This window comes from Lissotriton vulgaris, chromosome 1_1 (assembly GCF_964263255.1).
Source record: "Lissotriton vulgaris chromosome 1_1, aLisVul1.2, whole genome shotgun sequence".
Lineage (NCBI taxonomy): Eukaryota > Metazoa > Chordata > Amphibia > Caudata > Salamandridae > Lissotriton > Lissotriton vulgaris.
In genome coordinates, this window is record NC_141685.1 from 817,895,635 (window position 1) to 817,917,087 (window position 21,453).

At 43.0% G+C, this 21,453-nt stretch overlaps 1 protein-coding gene across 1 annotated transcript in view; it reads left to right on the forward strand.

Annotated features, from left to right (window-relative positions):
* Positions 1-3,713, forward strand: part of RNF2 (ring finger protein 2) — a 202,483-nt gene extending 198,770 nt beyond the window's left edge. Inside the window, exon 8 of the mRNA XM_086957121.1 lies at positions 1,822-3,713. Coding sequence (XP_086813247.1) covers positions 1,822-1,923 — 102 coding nt within the window. The 3' untranslated portion in view covers positions 1,924-3,713. The remainder of the gene's footprint in view (positions 1-1,821) is intronic.
* The last annotated feature ends 17,740 nt before the right edge of the window (positions 3,714-21,453 follow it).

A 21,453-nucleotide genomic window follows, 5' to 3' on the forward strand; every position in this document is an offset into this window, starting at 1 on the left:
AGGAGTCACCAGCCTCGTGACTACAAAACACTTCTCCAAGAGAAAAACAAGTGCAATCATCCGAGCCCAACACCAGATGGCGATCTATTCATAATGTATCAATCTGCAGCCCTCTATGCCAAGAACAGATGCATACTGGTAAGTAGCATATTCCTTCTGCTCTCTAGTGGCAGGCTACATAAGAGTTATTACTTAGTTTTCCAATTCGTTTGTGATTGAGGGAAGCTCCACGTTCATACCATACATCATTTTACTCGTAATTGGCCCAGTAGGGGTCGTGTTAGCAACTCCTGTCCTTCAAAGTTATATGAAGTGGTGCACGGTTAGGTTGCAGTGACTGTGGAGTCAAGAACCTTTATCTTGATGATATTCCCACGAGCTATCGTCTTAGTATATATTTAATGGGCCAAGTAAGCACATACCCTTTTAGTTGCCATCAACTTGGTACCAGCTATAATTCACTCTCAAATATTTATATAAACATGAGGATAAAACATAAATTGAAACTCAATGGGAATTGCAAAAGAGTAAAACAACAAGTGCTTAAGTTCACTTTAAAATATTGAGGAGTTGCCATCTGTTGGTTCAAGAATTCAACATGTATTAATGGAATTCCATTAACATTGTAAGGAGAGACATTCAACTTGAAGCACTAAATCTTTGATTGACTTTACTTCAGACAGCTTTACTTCCAGACTTTTCAAATCTGAAAAAAACTTGACTTTAAAACATATTGTCTGTGTCTGTAAGTGTAAATAATTTGTCACACAATCTTCTTTATTTAAATCAATATTATTATAAGAAAATTGAAATGACCCAGCCCCTAAGTGTAAATCAACCTAATAAAAAGCTACAAAAACATATTACATTTTCATTAAGTTAATGTGCTCCCAAAGGGCAAGGGTAGAGCTAATGTTATATATATATATATCTATATCTATATCTATATCTATATCTATATATATATCACAATAACGTTAGCCTAATATGTGAAACTAAGCACAAACATTGATGATTTAAAATAATGCAAAACTTTTTTACATCCTGTTTTGGGCAAGTTCAAATGCGCTACAAAAGAGCTATTGAGATCTATTCAAGACAAATTCCAAAACAATGAACTAGTGTATGTAATGATGCTAAATGTTTTCATCATCTAGAATTTGGGAAATATGACCTGGTAAACGCAGAAGCATGAAGTGACAGCTGTGCAATGTGGGTGCCTCTTTTATGTTGGAGATGCCTCCCACCCTTAATTTTCTTAAAGCTACAGTGCAGTCTAAAGAGAATTATACCTGCCATTGTACTTCCATCCATATCTAAACCTTCTTTAGAAGCTGGGTGACAGGGATGAAGTAGAGTAGCTACCCCTTTCTGTACGTTCATATAGGAGATAAAGAATAATACAAATTCCCTATACATGTTTTAGGCTATTTAAGGCAATCTCTTTGAGAGACATTTTCATTTAAATTTGACTTCCTTTTATATGAAGGTTCTGGATGAAAATCAGTAAATATACTCTACCTCTTCCTAATTAGGTAAATAAATACAACAGAACATGATATTTTAATTCAGTGTAATATTTTGGTAATCAGACTGACACAGTCTGAATTGCTTCAGCAACAGCATGCAAAGTGGAGTGTTATTTTCTCAGATAAGTGTAGTCCTATTTAGATTAGTCCTATTTACTATACACTACAGTAGCACCTTTCCATTCTTTCTAGAGCTCTCTATCATTTGGAAATGTGGTCAGTGTGTGTTCTTCAGATATAATCAAAACCACCACTTAATGTATGATAACTTTTTACTTTTTTTTCTGCTTAGGTACTAAATGGTTCTTTTTCTTTGGAACTGGTCAGTGAGAAGTATTGGAAAGTCAACAAACCCATGGAACTATATTATGCGCCTACAAAGGAGCACAAATAAGCTTTTTGAGCGAAGCAGAAAGTAAAGACTCTTGCCCTTTTATAGCTGTGATTTCTTAAGAGACTGACATCATCTTCCCTTGAATCAAGAAAATAATACTGCAAGGCTTCAAATATGACGGAGCTCACCATCTCGATTCATTTTGCGCATGATTATTACATTCCTTTGCGTTTTTGGTGGAGAAAAGCGCAGACATCTCCATGTGAACATCAAAGGCATAAAGTTCACCAGCAACAGAAATGTAAAACTACCTGTTTGAAAGTCGCAACCAGGTTACTAGAATTACAAAAAGCAACATGATGACTTAATTTCCAGTGTGCCAGATCCTCCTGGTAGCCAAGTCTGCCTTTGAATTTGCATCAATGGTTGGTCTGTGTATAGGGCACTATTGCCTTGTGCTTTTTTCTGCTTTCTTTCTTCCAATTGGCTTGGCAGTGTTTCGTTTCAGCCCTGGTTCATTTGTTTGTTTTTTTCCTTTGGAAACAGGACAAGTTGGCTTTAAAGACACTTTGAATTATTTATTTTTTACAAGTCCATTTAATAGATAATCTCAAGGCATGGACAGTCAGATAGCTTGTGATGGCTGCAAAGAAGAAAATGGGGGTTGTATTTAAGATTAGCAGCACTTCCAAGTTATTTCTAAATTCCCAAACGGTTATTTCTCTGGTTTTTTTTGTCTATAAATTTTCCACAGATTCTAATATATTTACTGCTGCCCCTGAGATATATTTTGCAAGCAGCCTGTGGTTGAATAACTCATGCCAGGGGCTACCAATTGCTTGATTTCCACCACTGCATTTGATATTGCTATCTGCATTTCAACATTTTCAATTTGAGACCCGAAGTAGTCTGAGCTCTGAACCCTTAATCTGTCTCACCACGCAAGAGAACCTGTACTAAGCATTTCTTGCCAGCTAGTGTTGAGCAGGAATTGGTACCAAGAATTCTCTGGCTATATTCTTAAGTTGCATAGGCCGGGGGCCAACATTTTCTCTCCATTTACAGCACTTCCTAGGTTGGACTGCGCTTTTCTGCCTCATGTCATTTAGTTATGGTTTGTTCCTATTTAATAAAATCAACATTTTAGCATCTCATGTACCTTTCTCGTTGGAACAAATGAATGTTCCATTTGTGGCACAAATTTCCCTCTGGGTCTGAGATGGGAACAAAAACAAGGGGACCTAAGTAAAAATAACATAGAAGAGCCTGTTCATTCATAACAGCTATTTGTAAATGCAGATTGGTCCGTTTTGATTGAAAGTCCACAGGCTGCGTCCTGCATGAACACATCATTGGCTACTTTCGTATACAATTTTATATTTGTTTTTAGTACAAAAGTTATGTACATTTTCCAAAATGACATTTTTGACTGTGCCATGACATTGAAATTGAAGAACTGACTTTGTACACCTGGAGGGCCTCTGTTTTTTTAAATGCAGTTTGTTACTGTGCTATGTTTAATCTCTGCATGTCCACTGACTACAAGACTATTTTAAATGCAACGCAGGGGTATGTGCAGACAAAAAAGTAGTAAGTGCAGCTGCAAAATATCCAGTTTTCATTGTGGTTTATATTAGAATTTTGGTACAAAGAGGCAAGTGTGAAGCTGAATTGTGTATATGTATAGAAAGTGTCCTTGTTTTTCTTCTCCGGTATCTATATAATGTGTATAAAAACGTGCAGCCGATTTGTGAACACCATTTTCTTTTCACAGCATTGTTAAATTTACTCAGTATTTATGTTCTTGTTTAAACATATATGCATTGGATAAACCATCTGTTGAACAGTGATATTAGTGTGGGGTTTATTCGTTTGTGAATTCAGCATGATTAAATGCCTAGTCTGTATCATTAGATTCAAACATTAGTCAACTGCAGTATCCTGATGAAGTCCTCACCTCAAGCAACTTTACCATTTTTCACTCGTCTTTTTTAAATTTCCTGTGCTGTTGATGAAAACATTTCTGAAGAGAGCCAGAGTAGACCCATTGCCTAGGACGTAGGTCAGTTTGTACACATTTGCCATGGCATGTCAAACAGTGGTGCCTGAACATAGCCTGAAAAATCTGTGCTTCATCCAGGCATCCCTGTGGAATACTAGTTGACCCCAAAGATCTGGTAAGTCTGTGTCTACAGTGGCCACTCTACTCTAAATAGCCTATTTTGGTGCTGCAATGCCATCCTGCAGTAGCTCCTGAGAATATTGCCAGTAGGGCTCTAGAAAGTTTGGAGTAGTCAGGGCATCTATCTTCCATAAGGCTGGGGTGGATCTTTGCAGAAGGCAAGTGGCAGATGCTTTTCGGGCTTAACTGCCCAATGAAAACATTTTCTTTCCCAATGCATTCATTGTCTTTGCCTCCTACCCTGAAGAAATTGTAGGGGTGATCTTTTTAAGACTTGTATCAAGATTTCAGTATCACCAGGTGCACTAAATGCTGGTAAGTGTCCAATGGGGTTTTCTTTACTTGAATGAATGAAAAAACACTTCTAGAGTGCATAGCTACTCTGAGGCATCCCAGCGCTAAAAACAGCTGCGTACGGAGAAGACGGATTGAATATGGGGGATATTGGAACAGCCAAGTTTTAAGGAGTTTCCAGAAGGACAGAAGATTGACTTCCCGACGTAGATGGAATGGGAGGGTGTTTCAAAGCTTGGCGGCGTTGTAAGAAAATTAGCTCCTGCCACTTCTTGCTTTTCTAATTTTTGGGGCTGATGCAAGAAGGGGGTTGGCCGAACGAAGACTTCTATTAGGACAGTAAGTGGAGACAGTAGTTTGAGTAATTGTCGGTCCTTTCCCCCAGAAGGACATGTGGGGGAACCATAAAGCTTTAAATGTGATTCTCTCCAGTACAGGCAGCCAATGGAGCGCCTTCAGTGCTGGCTTGGCAGGTTGCCGGTAGGGGGTCTGAAGGAACAAACGAGCTGCACAGTTCTGAACAATCTGTAGCTTGGCGGTGGTAGCTTGGGGAGCACCTGGATAGAGGGCATTCTCATAGTCAAGGTGAGCGAGAATAGGAGCCTGGACCATCAACCTTCTGGCAAGGAAGGAAAGAGGAGGGGTGATTTTGCAAAGCATCCTAAGAATGCCATAAGAGGTGGCCGATAATTTTGTGTCCTGATGTTCAAAGTTCAGGGAGCAATCCAGCCACATGCCGTAATTTTTGATGTGACTTTTTGGTACTGGGGAGGGCAGAGGAACTTAGGCCACAATAGACCTGCGTCGAAGATGGGAGAGTTTCCTCGGAGCATCAGCTCTGTCTTTTTTCCGTTCAGTTCCAGGGAGGAGAACTCCATCCACCTAGCCACCTTCTCCAAACAGGGGCCCAGGATGGAGGATGAATTGTCTGAGTTGTTTAGGGCCACAACAAGTTGTGTGTCATCAGTGTATGTGACTATTTTTATACCAAATGAACGGACTATCTCAGCCAGCGGGCTCATATACACATTAAATAGTGTAGGGCTCAGGGAGGATCCCTAAGGAACACCTCAGCTGAGAAACATACACTCTGAGATGGTATTTCCTTCGAAGACCTGAATAAACATCTGTCTACTAGGAGGGATTGCAGCCAGGTGATAACACCCCATCACTCCACGGCTCCTGAGTCTAAGAGTCAGGATGTTATGATTGACAGTGTCAAACGTGGCGCTGAGGTCCGGGAGGATGATAGCCGCTTTACCTCCTTGGTCCAGAATTTTCCTGAACTCTTTAGCCACCGCTAAGAGAGCAGTTTCTCTCCCTTGCTGGGGCCGGAAACCAGTCTGTGAGAAGTGCAGAAGGTTGCTTGACTCTAGATATCCAGGTAGGACTAAATAAACATGTCTTTCAAGGATTTTACTAATCGCGGGGAAGAGGGAAATAGGACGAAAATTCCCCAGGAGGTCAAGGTCCAGATTGGGTTCTTACTTGCATAAGATTAACCTAGTAAAGCTTGCTGCTGATTCAGTTTTGTCCCTTGCCCTTTTTACATGCTCCATATGTGCCTCATTGAAAGGAAGGATCAGTTCTTATGTCTATTTTTCTGACAGTATATCTGTAAATAATGAAGACTTTAGATTCTGCCTGTGCAGTGAAATGGCAAGATTTTGGCTACATTTTTAGGTCTCGCCTGAGCCAGCGCATGTGTTGCTCTGCGAGACATTTAGTTAGGGCTTTTAAAAGTGCTGCCACACGGCCGAGGGCTTGCGTTCACGCGTGCAGCCGCCAGAATCATGCTCCTCTGCTCGCACTCCGCCTTGCTTGCACTTCAATTCCCTCCCCCACCACAGATCGTGTCACCACTTGTGTGTTTTTTTTTTACTTCGGTTTAGCGCACGCACACGCAACTCTCTCCCTCGTTACTTTCGCTTTTGCGGCCGCCTCACTTTCTGGCCTGCGCAGCCAATGCTTGTTTTTAGGGTTGTGTATCATCGCACATGCATGTCTGAACTTTGGTTTGCATTGTTTTATCAGCTTGAACATTATCATAATTGGCCACACGCCTTCCAGAGTGTTACATTGTGGGTTTTTCTAAACTGTAAACACACCAGACAATTGTGATTTTAGGAGCGTGCCTGGACAACCAAACTTCGATGCGAGTAATCGTTCCTCCACACCGCCTTATGGATGATGCACTGAGCTATTGGTCCCATGTTGCCTATTGGGTGAAGCTTTCCATGGCCATCCAGATTCAGTCAACTAAAATCAATAAGGATCAATTTATATAAATTGTTTTTCTCCCCGAGAACACATTATGCATTAATTTCACACTGAGCCTCATGAAGTTGTCCCATAACTGCATTAACGCGGTAACTCATTGAATGCAAGCACGTGACATGCTCCCAGCTCCAGACTGGATGCTTCACATATGTGCAACAATTCATTTATGTGCATCACTTCCTATTCATACACTCCGAATGCTCACTGCAATCACTGTCTGCACAGAGCCGCGACGAGGCGACTATTGTTTCTATCAGCGCCCAGCAGAGAGACGAGGCGATCCAGGTGCCTCCGCCTCGCCATATGGTACGGAGTGACGTAGTGCGCAGCTCCGAATCCTATCGACATCAGACATCCTACCCCCGAGGCAGCCAGGCACTACAAATCACGAGAGAATGGCAACACCACCTGGTCATTTGTAACACTTTCGAAAACACAGCCTCAACGGTGAAAATTGTGTCAAAACAGAAAGGCTCTGGTGAGCATCTCCGTTACAGCCCTCCTGACCAGCAGCAGCTTTTATTCTGGCAGGAAAATAGGGCGTTTTAGTGAATTAGTTCTAGAAGCAAACGCACTTCATTTCATTGGTTGCTTGCGCACACTGTTATTTCGTCCCCAAAGACAGCGAACATTAAACAAAATACTAAGAGCTCTGTCTGCCTAAAGCCACAATGAGTCTGAGGCTTAAACCCTTGCAGCGTGATGAGACTAACCTTTCACCTTACAGAGAAGTCAAATGTTATCTGATAACCAGCATTGGCATAGCCAATAGGTCTCGCCCTTGGGAGCTTATAAGTGTTTAGCCATGCAACAGTTGTTGTTGCACCAAGGATATTGTGCTGCATAACTAAATACTTTGAAGGTCCCAAAAGCGAGACCTATTGGCTATGCCAATGCTTGTTTATTACAGGGTCGTATTCCCACGATCTTTGCTGAGAGTGCGTCAGTAAAGCTGTTCAGAGATAACAGGAGGCAAATGCGTGACTAGGGCCATTTTCTTTCTCAAATGGGATGCCGGAGTCTAAGTAGCAACAGGGACTACATGTGCTGCAACAGAGTTGTTTAAAGGCCATGCCCGCTGTGCCTTTTGAAAAGCCTCAATTTGACTGACAAGTACCCAGGGAGGGAAACTTGTGTGAGGGACTGAAGCACACTGATGGGCTCAGAAGAGAAAGAATACCCCTTTATGTTTCTTATGGGAGTGTGAAAAAGAATGCTCCTTTGTTCTCCAGGGTATCTTTATCAATAGCCATAAGCACTAAATTGCCACAGCCATGCATTCCTGGAGTACTTTATTAAAAATATATGTAAATATTTCAATATATACATTTGCACTAAGTTTTTCAGCAGTAAAATAAGCTTAAATATAACTCCAACTGTCTTTGCATCCTGTTAACAGACAAAGTGTCCAAATCCATTTATTTTTTAATTTAAAAAAATTAAGCCAATTCAGCAAAATTGAGGGCACTACATTAAAAAAATGTGCCTAGGAGTATCTTTCACAAACCGTTTGAGAAGGAAAAGAAAGTAATGAACATGCAGTGTTATCAGATAAGCTGCCATAAACATGAGTAAATACTGCCGCTTTGCCTTCAAGGCCCTCACCCTTGCTCCCGTATCCCATCATGTCCAGGGGTGACTGGTAAGTTCTTTTTCGCGGTTCCAAGTAACAGGATTCCTGGTGCACTAAGCTCAGCGCTTTTGGCTTTTTCCTCTTTCAAAGCTTTTTTAAACCTTTGCCAGCTGATTTCATTCGACTGCCGTAGGGGCTAGGAGAATGTTATAGGTCAGCAGATTGCACCCACTAAACAAGTAAGTGAAGCCAGGGACCCCAGCCCAAGCAATTTCTACATTTTGAACACACCTCAAAACAACACAGAAACATATTTCTCAAATAAATACAAAAATTATGAAATAGTTTAATTCACAAAAAAAACAAATTGTAATCGTAATGGGAAGGTTGGAACCTTTCAAATTGTAGTTTTCTTTCTAAAAGACAAAGCGATATGCTAGGCTCTAGCATATTAGCTTGTATTTTGAGTTCAAAATGCATGCTATCTTTTTGTCGATGCATACCAGAGTTTGAACTAAGACCATTAATCGACCATACAAGATTCTGTTTGCTGTAATTGCACTAATCCTAAGAGTCAGTCGAAAGATAGCAACTTACTTTTTAGCTGCTAGTTTCAAAATCATTTACATTTACAAAGCTCTTTAAAATGTTCTATTTTACATTTCATTTTTTGTCTTTATGTGCTTTATTAATCTGCAAATATAATTTAATTTTATAAACCAGCATTGGCCTTCTTAGTAGGCATCATGGGCACTCGGCTCACAGTCCCCAAGTTGAGAACTGCTGTTCTAGATTTTTACTGATAAAAAATGTTTAATTTTCCCATCAGAAAACTTCATATCTTGTGAAGTGCCCTGTCTGTGGCAAGAAGGTCCACCATCAGACCCTCTTTGACCTGTGTATAAAGTGTCTTCCGGAAGACCATTGTTGTGCAGATTGCAGCTACTGCCTGAAGATGTTGAGCAGAACCCTGAAGGATAGGCAGGAAAATCAGGCTCGGAGCCTAGGAGAAGAGATTCCAGGATGCTGCTTCAGGAAGGTCTGAGGGGCGAGGAAGTGGGCCTTCTACAACAGCTCCCTCATCATTTTCTAAAGACACTCCATTTTAGTGAGACCAAGAAGAGGTGCAGTTTCTCATTCAACATAGAGATCCAACATGAGGAAATAGGCTTAAAAAATCACACCCTAGAACTCATTCTAAAATTAAGATCCAGATCTGGTGCCATGCACTTGAGAGACCCCGCATAAAGTATCGTTCTCATGGCCTCTCACACATACACTCTCCTTGAGATCGCCTCATTCTTTGGACCGCTCCTCCATTAGAGTTAACTCTTCTACACAAACCTGCTAAGCTCAATATTCCAATGCCTGTTCTACAAGATCAACCCTTCATTTCGGATCTTTATTTCTTTGTCAGATCGGAAAATAACATTCATCAACAAGAAACAAAAAGCTCTTCAAACATTTTTGAAACGTGCATAATAAAATCAGAATGTCATCAACTTTTATTTCATCAATCTCTATTTCATCGATCTCTTGCAGATCAGTTCTTGATAAAACATTCTCTAGACTATTAAGCAGCCTTCCAGATGTTGATGTATGATTGTTTAACAAGGTCGCTAAATCTTAGTGTTTTAAAACCTATATACCAAACTGTTTAGACAAATTAAGATACTGTTAATACTACAGCAACAATATTGTCAGTCTAGCATTTCTCAGGGCAGTTTGCTACTTTCTTATTTCCATAAACTAGCAGTGTGATTTGGTTCATCTTGGTCTCTGCCTCGAATAAGCTGTGCAGAAAAACCGAACTGCTCCCCACTGTCATCCACTTGGAAGCTTCCAGGGCAAAACTTGGTTTCAGGTGTAGAAACGGACCATATACTATTGAAAGTAACAAATGGTAGAGTTCCACATTTAAATGTTATGTACAGAGCCCACTTCAAGGAGAGTCTAATATAGTCCATGAACGTTTCAACCTTAAAATCACACTTTAGGGGTAGGAAACAGCACTACCTAGTGTTGCAGGAGTTTGCCATTTCTCGAATATGTTTGCCAGAACCATACTTTCATGATGCTGAATGCAACTGGAGGAATATACAAAAGGTTTACCGGTACTCGCTAATCCCCAGAATAGTCAGACAGTTTTTAACGTATCTCAATCAGGGGATCTTAAATGCCTGCGATCTACCAATAACATTGCGTAGAGCTTTTCTATTCGATTCCATCTCTCCAATTGCCCATATGCGAATCCAACATAATTTTTGGACTAAATTTGGAATCTGGACAATTGGCTTCAGGGTAAGATCAAGCCATAGTGGAAGCATCAAAGTGCTCTGGGTGAGATTCAGCAATGAGCTTATAAAATTATTCTTATCCTTTCCGAGGGCCTTTGTTGTTGTCCAATGGCCCCCAAAGCTCAGAACAATACAGCCAGCCTGCACTCTATAAATTTCAATGGCAGAAGATAAAGGATGAAAAAGTATTGCTGACACTATAGCTCAGCAAAGTCGAGCTTTTTCTATTTTATGCAGACCATGTATAGGAATGAGTAATTCTGAAACCAAGATAATCTAATTTGGAGTCTTTAGGACGGCTTCTCCCAAAGTTATCCTACCACTAGATTTGTATGAGGGTCAAACACCAAGAGTTTCGTTTTTAGAATATTGATCTTCTGGCCATGGTTTTAACAAAATGGAGAGAACCTTACCAGTAAAATGTAGAGGCGGCTTGAGGTTTTCGAGTGTACTAGAAGATGTAATCAGCGCAAAATAGTGTGGGCACCTTCTGGCTGGCCAGTAACGGTAAATCATTCTCGTCTCAATCATTCTCAGGCAAATTGACACAGCCCTGGCATACTGCTCTGCTGACATTGTTTTTCACAGAGGTCCCCGGTAATACACCACGATACCTGGACATCTTTTGGTTGTGTAGAGCTGCATAGTTATCTGCAATAGGTTTGAGTGACCACCCATCTTGATTTGCACTTCCTGTAACTTTTCTCTTCAGACCAAGTCGAGAGCGGCTCGTAGATTGACAAAGGCAACATATAATTTAGAAATCCAGGCTGTCAATTTGTCAGGAACCACCTTGCAAAAACGTTTGGGATGCTATCTAGAGGACCGATGGGACACTAGTCCCCCTGCAGACGTTGGCACCCCTTTTTAGGCATGAGAATTATCTGTGTATCCTTCCAAGAATTTGATATGGGACCTGCAGCTGTTTTAGAATTTGACATGTTTATATATGGCAACCATATTAAGGGGTAAAAAAAAGATCAGCTGGGATCTTATCTAATACTGGGGTGTACACAGTCTCAGGCACAAATTGCATTAAGAGAATCTGAGAGGAAGAATCTGATATAACATTACTGTTCGACATTTTCAAGTCATAACATACTTCTATGGAGGCATCAGTAGTATCAGTCTAGGAAGAAGCAGAGTAAAGGCCCTTTAAATGTGCAACCCAGTGGTTCACCTAATGTGAACTTCAGGTCTCATTATTCTCTTATGGGCCCCCGTTAGCTACTATATGCCATAACATTTTGGTTTTGTTTCTTTTGGCAGCCTCTAAGAGATCCTCCCAGATTTCAGCTTCCCATTTCGCTAATCTAAGGATGTTTTTATAGATGGTCCTACATGCGTTTTATCTCCTGTTATCGCCCTCCTTAACAGCAGGAATAAGATGATTCTTAGCTACCCTGCAGTGTGTGTTAAACTACTCCTGGAGTTTGTGCTCTCCTGTACAACTTTAGGTCCCTCAAATCATTCTTTCAGGTTAGTAAATAAGGTATTGTGTGTTTCTATTAATACTTATTCATAGTCTCCATTATTACTAAAAAGGATCAGTGCAGGGATTACATTTTCATACTTCACTTTAATAACAATGAGACATCTACTACTATCCAACCATTTTACATTTTGTCTGTTATTTGTGATTGCCAGAGCATCAGCACTTGGGCTCGCTGATCCAGACAAGTCCCTAATCCGGGTACTGTTTAAATGGCGAACCAATGGGTCATGATCATTCTCATTCCTGTGGATTACAGCCACATCGACCATTACACGCCAGAAACGTTGGTTCAGATGGATGTAATCTATGTTACTTGTATATTTACCCCTCTTAAATGTGGGAGCGCAATTGCTGCCTGAGATTGAATGACCATTACATGCATGCAAGTTGTACAATAGAGTAATATCTACAAATTGCAGGGCAGACCTACTGAAGTGTTTCCTACAGGGCGCTGGTAGATACATTCCTGTCCTTGGCCAGATCTAAAGTTAAACCAGGCGGTTTAAATGTGTTAAAATTGGCTGCAACAATAGTATGGTGATGTTTACTGTTGGATTTTGAAACAACGGGACAATTAAGTAGTAAAAGGTACTATAGACTTGTTAATGCTCCTATTCTAAATATTTAGCCTAAACAATTTCTTATGACTAGGGGTAATAACCAATACCAATAGGTCTGGGGAGCCTACATGGATCTCTTTGGTGAAAGTCAGTAAAGATCTTTATCATACAATCAAGCCGTCCAAGGTCTACCAGCATGTGTGTTTTGGGCCTTAATCTGATCACTGTTGTAGTCCAACCTACGGGTGCAAGCAATAGCCCCTGTTTCTTGTTGGAACAAACGCAAATTGAACCCGTATCCAGTAATTTTGCTTTTAAGCTTGCGATGTTCTAGGAAATATTTATTGTAGCAACATGTTGAAAAATACCACCAGCTCTTCTGATGCTCTTGGTGTTGGCCTAGTCTATGGAAGTTGGGATATTATTGACCAATCTAGGGGAGACACTCAACCCTCTGTTTATAGTATCGTCTATAAGGGGATGGCAGGACTTTTCCCAAGGTTGGAATACATTAAACACAATTAAGATGATTTAGCCATGGCCTTGTAGCTGTTATTTTTACAGCATGAATCTTCTGGATTCACTATGTTGTGCATTATTCCGCCATCTAGTGGTTGGGTCCGAAATCGTCGTCTTTTTCTTTTCTTTTTTTCCTCGTGGCCCAGGTGGGCGTCGACATACCACCATTTGGTGTCCTTCGTGACGTCGACGTGCTTCCACCGGAAGCTCCCACCTTTGGTCGCCATCTTCAGATTATTTTTTCCGCTGTTGGGTCTGGATCGTTACCGAAGAGTTCCAGAGTTTTGGAAGAGGAATCAAGCAAATTCAAAGATATTCGACGAGGAATCAAGTTTTCAACTACACCAGACTACAGGTCAGGTACCCGGAGCGACGAGAGAGACGTTTTAACACCTTGGCTGCTAGGTGTTTTCCCCCTCCTGTGCTGAAAATTACCATTTTGCTGGTGTCATGACGAGCTCAGCTCGTCATCAGCACAGCTCAACTGTGCATCATGACGAGCTGAGCTCGTCATGAGCATCGAAAGAGTTAAGGAACAAAACCTCGCCGTTCAGTGGAGAATGCGCTCGCAGGGGGCTCCCTGAGCTGGGAATGGACAAAACACTGTTCCAAGTTTTGCACCAATTGCCACCACAAGTACGCCAAGAAGGATCAACATCCAGTCTGCAACCTCTGCCTTCTGCTCGACTACAGAAGCGAAGACTGCAACGCCTGCTCGACGTTTACACCCAAGACCCACAAAACATGCAGGGGCCACCTCCATCGCTACGGGACTTGGGTCTCTCCAGTGGAGAAGAGGACAACATCGCCGAAGGACCAGAGGACTGCACGGTCGTCTAGGTCCATAAGAAGACGTCAAAGGAGGAAAGGGAGTCATCGGCCCAAAACATCCAAGCGACGCTGGAAAGAGTGAAGCAAAAGCCCTGAGCGACACTCGTAAAAGTGAAGCTAAGTCCTCGAAGGGAGCTCCTCCTACGAAACACTCAACGAAAGCAACAGCCTCCATGGACAGTCAACCCAGTGGATCCTTCAAAAAGGACTCCCAATCGGCGAAAATCCTCGAAAGAACGTCGAAGGTTGCCCTCGAGAATGACACCTCAGCGCCAAGGAAAGAAGGGCCGACATTGTTGTCGACTGCCTCGAAGAGAAGCGCTCCACCCCTCGACGCCGAACATGCTGCCGAGATGGAGAGGAAGAAGAGGAGGCGCGAGGCTGAAATGGCGAGCATCCTACCGCGGAAAAAGGACTTCGATGATATGAGCCAATACACCATCCCGCCGAAACCCGCAGTCTAAGTCGAAAGGGACGACGAAGACGCAGAACCGCCGAAAACGCCCAAACTAGTTGAGGAACTGAGAGAAGAAGACTTCTATTTCGAGGGAGAAGGCGACGAAGATCTGCAATCCTACCGGGACTTGACGTCCTCGGAGGCACAAGACGTTGAATTCCAAGATCTCGACACCGAATCACCGGAAGAAGGTGTAGACACTTACCCTTCGAGGCCCTTGCCGCCAGACAACATGGGGATCTACAACATGGTCGTACAGAAGGCTGCACAGACTTATGGAGTGAAAATGGAGGAGGAGAAGCCCAAGGCATGTTTCCTCCTGGAAACTCTACTGCCTCAAAAGATTAGGAGCCAATTCCTGCCCATGCTCCCTAGTGTGCTGAACCAGGGAGAGGCCTTTAAGGAGGCAGCAGTATGCAAAGCTGTGACATCTAGAACGGAAAATAAGTACAACCATTCTTCAAAGGACCTCATACATCCAAGAGTCCGTGCCACCCGGCTCCATAATTGCAGCAACGGCTAGGAAGAGGGCTAATGTTCCCACAAATGCCGGACCACCTCCAGACAAGGAGAGTAGAAGGATGGATCTCACAGGGAGAGAAAGGTGGAGAGAAATGCGGCAATACATTGGCGCATCGCAAATTTCAATGCCCTGATCAACAGGCACGCATACCAACACTGGGATGAAGTGGGGCAGCTCCTGAAGCATCTACCAGACCAGTACCAACAAAGGGCAGCTCACCTGGTAAAAGGAAAGAGCACGGCGAACACATGCTTGAAATCGGCATTGGATGCTGCAGAATCATCGAGCAGGCTAATGATGATAGGAGTGACTGAGAGAAGACACGCGTGGCTCTGAATTTTGGGATTCAAGCCAGAGGTACAAAGTAACATCTTAAATACACCCTTTAATGGAGAGCAACTGTTTGGCACACTGGTGGACGACAAGTTGACGCAGCTCAAGAAGGACAACGAAACAGCAAGGTCCATGGGAGCATTGCAGTTCAGGGGAATGAGAAGAGGCACACCCACAAGGAGGCCAGGTGGTAGAAGTGGAGGCAACGTGCCGACCACATCGCATCAAACGTTCCAGCAAGGCTACCAAGGGAACCACCAAGGCCAGCAGCAGCAAAACTGGAAGTACCAACCCCGGGGACAGTCCTTTCGAAGGCGCGGAAACAGACGAGGCCAAAAACGTAGGGGAGGACAACAGCCCTCAACTAAGTGACTCTGCCATGCATCAGGATCCCACCCTAGCAACACCTCAGGATGGGCGGAAAGACAAAAAGAAAAGATGCAGCCAAACGTTCAACAACAAACAGTACCTCGAACACCCAACACCGGTAGGGGGAAGAATAAGTGGCTTCATCCAGGAATGGAGGAAGGTCACATCGGACAAATGGATACTAAACATCCTACAATACGGATACTGTAAAGAGTTTGAAAGACAACCGCCAAACAGAAAACCAAGAAGTGAGCCACCCTCAGCCCAGGAGCTCTTGCAGATAGAGGCGCAAGAATTGCTCAGCAAGGAGGAAATAGAGGTGGCACCGCAGAACCAAAGGAACAAGGGGGTTTACTCAACTTACTTTCTGGTGCCAAAGGTGGACGAAACGCTAAGACCTATCCTAGATCTAAGGTTCCTGAACAAATTCATAAGGACTCAAAGATTCAAGATGACCTCCCTACAAGAGGTAATACCACAAATACAGCATGGAGACTTCATGGCTACTATAGATTTAAAGGACGCATACTTACACATCCCCATCAACCACAAACACAAAATTCAGCAGGTCATACTAACACTGACAGGACTGGGCTTCTTGATTCATTGGGAGAAATTGTCGCCAGAGCAAATCAAGATATTCTCAGGGGCAGAGATCGACACCATACAGGCCAAAGTGTTCCCCAACTGGAAGAGAACATTGGCGATACTGAAGGAAGTACATCATTACCGCAAGGGGCAAGTTCTGACAGTGAGGACGGTGTGCAAGCTACTGGGAATGATGGCGCCATGCATTCACCTAGTCCAAAATATCCGACTACTCATGAGCCCATTCCAGGAATGGATACAGCAGCAATGGTCACAGGCAACTGGGAGTTGGGAAGATCTAGTGGTTGTCACACACACAGTGCATCAGAAAAAAACGTGCTGGAACAAACAAAATATATCACAGGGGAAACCATTCACACAACCAACTCCAACAGTGACCATCACGACGGACGCCTCCCAGCTGGGGTGGGGCGCGCATATGCACAAGCTCAAGGTGAGAGGGCTAGGGTCGAAACAGGATGCGGTCAAGCACATCAATTACCTGGAACTAAAAACAGTGTTCCTAGCCCTGAATGCTTTTCAGAAGCAGCTGTACGGAAACAGGGTGTTGATCCAAACAGACAACACCACGACCATGTTCTACATCAACAAGCAGGGAGGAACACAGTCAGTAGTGCTATCAAGGCTAGCACATGAGCCATCCCACTAAGGATAGACCTACTAGCAATACATCTCTCAGGGAAGGACAATGTGGAGGCAGACTGACTCAGCAGGTAGATGTCCGCATCCCACGAATGGGAGATCGATCAACAACAGGAATTACAGAGAGTATTCCCGAAGTGGGGTACCGCTACCGCAAATAGACCTATTTGCACCACTCCAAAATGCAAAATGCCAACGCTTCGCATCCAGACAACCAGACCATCGGTCACAAGGCAATGTGCTATGAATAAGTTGGTCAAAGACATTTGCATGCGCTTTTCCCCCGATCCCACTGATACACAGGGTACTCAGCAAATGCAGGATAAGCAACATGTCACTGATATTAATAGCACCTCAGTGGGTCAGACAGTCATGGTTCTTGCAAACTGTGGAGATGGCGCAGGCACCAGCACACAAATTCCCAAAAAGACGGGACCTGTTAACAATGCAGAACGGAAGGGTGCTACACCCAGAGCCAGAGAGCCTCAGCCTTGCTCCTGAAACCGAGAGTTTGTACACCTCAAACTACCGGCAAGCACAATGGCAGTGCTCAGGGATGCAAGAAGGCCTACCGCAATGAAATGCTACGTAGCAGAGTGGAGGTGATTCTCAGAATGGTGCAATAGGGGAAAATTGCAAAAGAAAATCACAAGGGAGTCAACAGTGCTAAAATTCTTAACACATCTACTGCAAAGCAAACTAAGCTAAGGGTACATTTAGTGGGGATTGTGGCTTGCACTGGAGGAGAGACGGGGAAATGTTTCTTCACCACCCAAGTTGTAAAAAGATTTCTAGAAGGGGGGAAGAGGATCGCACCTCCAAACAGAAAGCCAGTACCAGCATGGAACCTCAACTTAGTGCTGACCCAATTAATGAAGGCACCATTCGAGCCCATGCACAAAGTTACACTGCACATGCTCACACTAAAGACAGCCTTTTTAGTAGCTGTCACATCACTACGGAGAGTAAGTGAGTTGCAGGCGCTAACACTTGAAGAGCCCTACCTGCAGATATACAGTGATAGGATTGTAATGAGAACGGATCCACACTTCATGCCAAAGGTGGTGTCTCGGTTCCACATCAGCCAAACAATCCAAATACCTAGTTTTTTCCAAAAACCAACCACAAGCACAGACAGAGCGTTGCACACACTGGACGCCAGGAGGGCGGTGATGCACTATATAGAAAGGACAAAGGAGTGCAGAAAGACAAAGCAACTCTTTGTTTCCTTCGCAAGCGGTTTTTGGGGACAACCAGTTACCAAAAATACCATTGCATGTTGGATTGCACAAACCATTCAACTATGCCACAAGCAAGCTGGGCAACAGTTACAAGGAGCAGCCCATGCTCACTCAACAAGGAAGAAAGGAGCTACAATTGTGTTTCAAGCTAACACACCGATTCAAGACATTTTCCAAGCTGAAACATGGTCTTCCGTGAACACGTTCACTAAGCACTACTGTGTGGATATCCAAATGAACAAAGAAGCGCAGTGGGACAGAAGGTCTTACAACACATATTCAGTAACCAGTGCTCATCTTCCACCCAGCTACCACAATAAGGACAAACCGCTACAAAGTCTATGCACAGCATAGTGAATCCAGAAAGATCCATGCTGCAAAACGTATAGTTTCTTACCTGTCGGTGTAGTTTTGCAGCTTGAAGACTTTCTGTATTCACTAGCGAACCCACCCTACTCCGCCAGAGAGATGAGACAGGAGGAAAGAGATTAAAGATGAACAAGACTTAGAAAATAAGAGGAAAAACAAGAATAACACAAGAAAAGAAAAAAGAATCCGAAGATGGCGACAAAAGGTGGGAGCTTCCAGATGAAGCACATCGTCACAAAGGACACCAAATGTTGGTATGTCGACGCTCACCTGGGCCACAAAGAAAAAATACTACGATTCTGGACCCAACCACTAGATGGCGGAATAATGCACAGCATAGTGAATCCAGAAAGTCTTCAAGCTGCAAAACTAAACCGACGGGTAAGAAACTATACGTTCCCTCCAGATGGAGTCAGTGGTTTACTCCATTTAATTGCACTGCCTGCAGGCTCTCCTTATGGTCAGTATCAAACTTCACCCAAGAGCTTACTCTGTTTGGAGGGCCATTTTAAACTGGTTCTCAGAGCCCGACAGTGGACTGGGACTAAGGCCAACCAAAATTAACCGGTTTGCAAGGTCCGCATCAATTAAAGTTATTTTAATAAAATACCATCTTTATTTGGGGTATGTACAGCATTTAACCAATACAACATTAAGATAAAGAATAGAATTACAATTTTGAACATTTCAGATCCAGTGAACAACCTTATTTTTCAAGGTTATCTGATTTTCTAATGTGACCTTCTGGAATATAGGGGCTCTTCTATACACGTTTTCCCTTTTGCCAAGGTATGGCTGTAACGAGTACGCTAGTCAGTGGTGACAATGCCATGACATTGCGTTTTGTAATTAACACTTGTATTAGAGGGAGCAAGGTCATGGGATATGTTCTATATAGTTCCCGATCTTTCCTTAATGCCACCTAATGTAGAATTTTGGGCTAATGATTGGTAAGCCTTTTGTAGCTTATGAGCATATGCCTTGAAACAGTCATTGCTGATGCTCAATTTAACTCCCTGACCTGCTCTGATTGGGTGTCCCATGAGCTAGACTATCATGTTTTCATTATCTCTCAAGTTGTCAGTGTGGCAGTTAATATGGGCATGAACGTGGAGAGATCTTAGCTTCCCTGTTAGGGCCCAGGTATTTAGACAAATAAGTTAACCTAGTAACCACTTGCCTTAGATCACAAATCTCCTCTATCAGGGATCTAGTTAAATCACTAATCTCGTTTAATGTTGTTTGATAGGAGTACATGGGAGGACTCCGCAGCAACCACATTGGTAGGTGAATCTCGAGTTCCCTCCGGTTGTGCCGAAGCATTACCCTTTTTACGCCAAGGGGCTTGAAATCTATTCAGTACTCAATATTTTGCACTATGAGAATACAGTCACCAGTTTGATTTGGGATATTCACTGTTACTGGAGGCGGCAGGCTAGGATAGCACTCATCAGATACTTCAGACTTTGATGTACTACATGACTGGTGTGTGTCTTCTGTTTTTTCTCAAATATACCGCCCTGTATGTTCCCCTTACTTGGAACACCTTTCCTTTTCATTTAGCATAGATTCAACCTCCTCTATCAGATTATCGATGTCCTTAACCCTTTCGATGCTGATGACGAGCTCAGCTCGTCATCACCCACGGGTGTCGTGTGCTGATGACGAGCTTAGCTCGTCATGACACCAGCAAAATGGCAATTTGCAGCACAGCGCAAAAATCACTGCAGCAGCGATGCGGTTAGACATATTTCCGCAGGGTTGTTGCTTATTTTGTTATTTTTTTTTTATTTGACGATCCATGCAGACTACCAACACCTTTTCTCTTTCCCATTCTTAATTAAAAACAAGTTGCAGTGACAATCCAACAGGATAAAGGGCCATAGAATGCAGATTTTTTATTGAGCTGTGCCAAATGCATTAAATAATCTTAAATATGCTCAGTACCTTTAAGAGTTGTGTGCCAACATTCTGAAGCAAAAAACATCACAGCCTGACTGGCTTTGCTCACACGAGTCCCGCATAACGGTAAAAATTGTCACGCTTTATAGCACAAGGCTGAGGCGGGGAATTGAACCCTGGTCCCGGGCTAGACCTCTGCATCAGGGTCTGCCGCTCTAATCATTGAGCCACACTGATCAAGATCCCTTGTCCTTCACAGCGGACCCTCACCCAGATTCTGTCATTGTTTTGGCAACCAGAAAATCACATGCTGTTGCTCCGACCTCCACTGTCCCTCCAGACAATAAGAGCAAGTGGGTAGACTTCATTTACATCAATGAAGACTGAGTGCCTCCATATTGCTGGGCCAGTATGAAAGAACCCTCCTCTGATGTTTGCGGTAGGAAACAGTTCCTTCCTTTTCAAGGTCCTCCTAATCAAGCTGAAGTTAGCACCACAAACATTTTCAGCAAACATCAATGTCATTTGTTGCAGCACATCTCAAAAGGCAGAAGATTTTTATCTGCCCCTTTTATAGACGAGTGGTTTATAAAGGCTCAGATTTCAGGGGAAGCACGGAACCATTTTGATCATGCTTCAGCTATCCTTTCCTACCTGGGTCTGCATGTCAACCTAAAGAGGTCGACTGCCACTCCAGTACAAAAGATATTCTAATTGAGTGCATCTTGGACCCTCTAAAGTGCTTCATTTGGAGGAGAGGCCATCTTGAATCCATCTGAATGTCAGAATGTTGTGAGCACTTATCTGATGACTGCCAGATAACATCTCTGCTAGTATAGATGGGTTCTTAAATCTTTCGTTTTCCTTGTGGTGCGAGTTCAAACATCTTCTGAAGCAAGTACCCTTTCACTGTGATGTGTAGACACAGAGAATGGGGCACACACATCGATCATCTCCAATTTTAAGGGACATGGTCAAAGAAGACGACCCATATCAACCTGCTGGAAATTAGACCGGTTCATCTTGCTATAAAATCATGCCTTCAATTTCCTGAAGCAAGTCACTGGGTGTTCAGACACACAACACGACATCAGTGTAATATTTAAACAAGCAA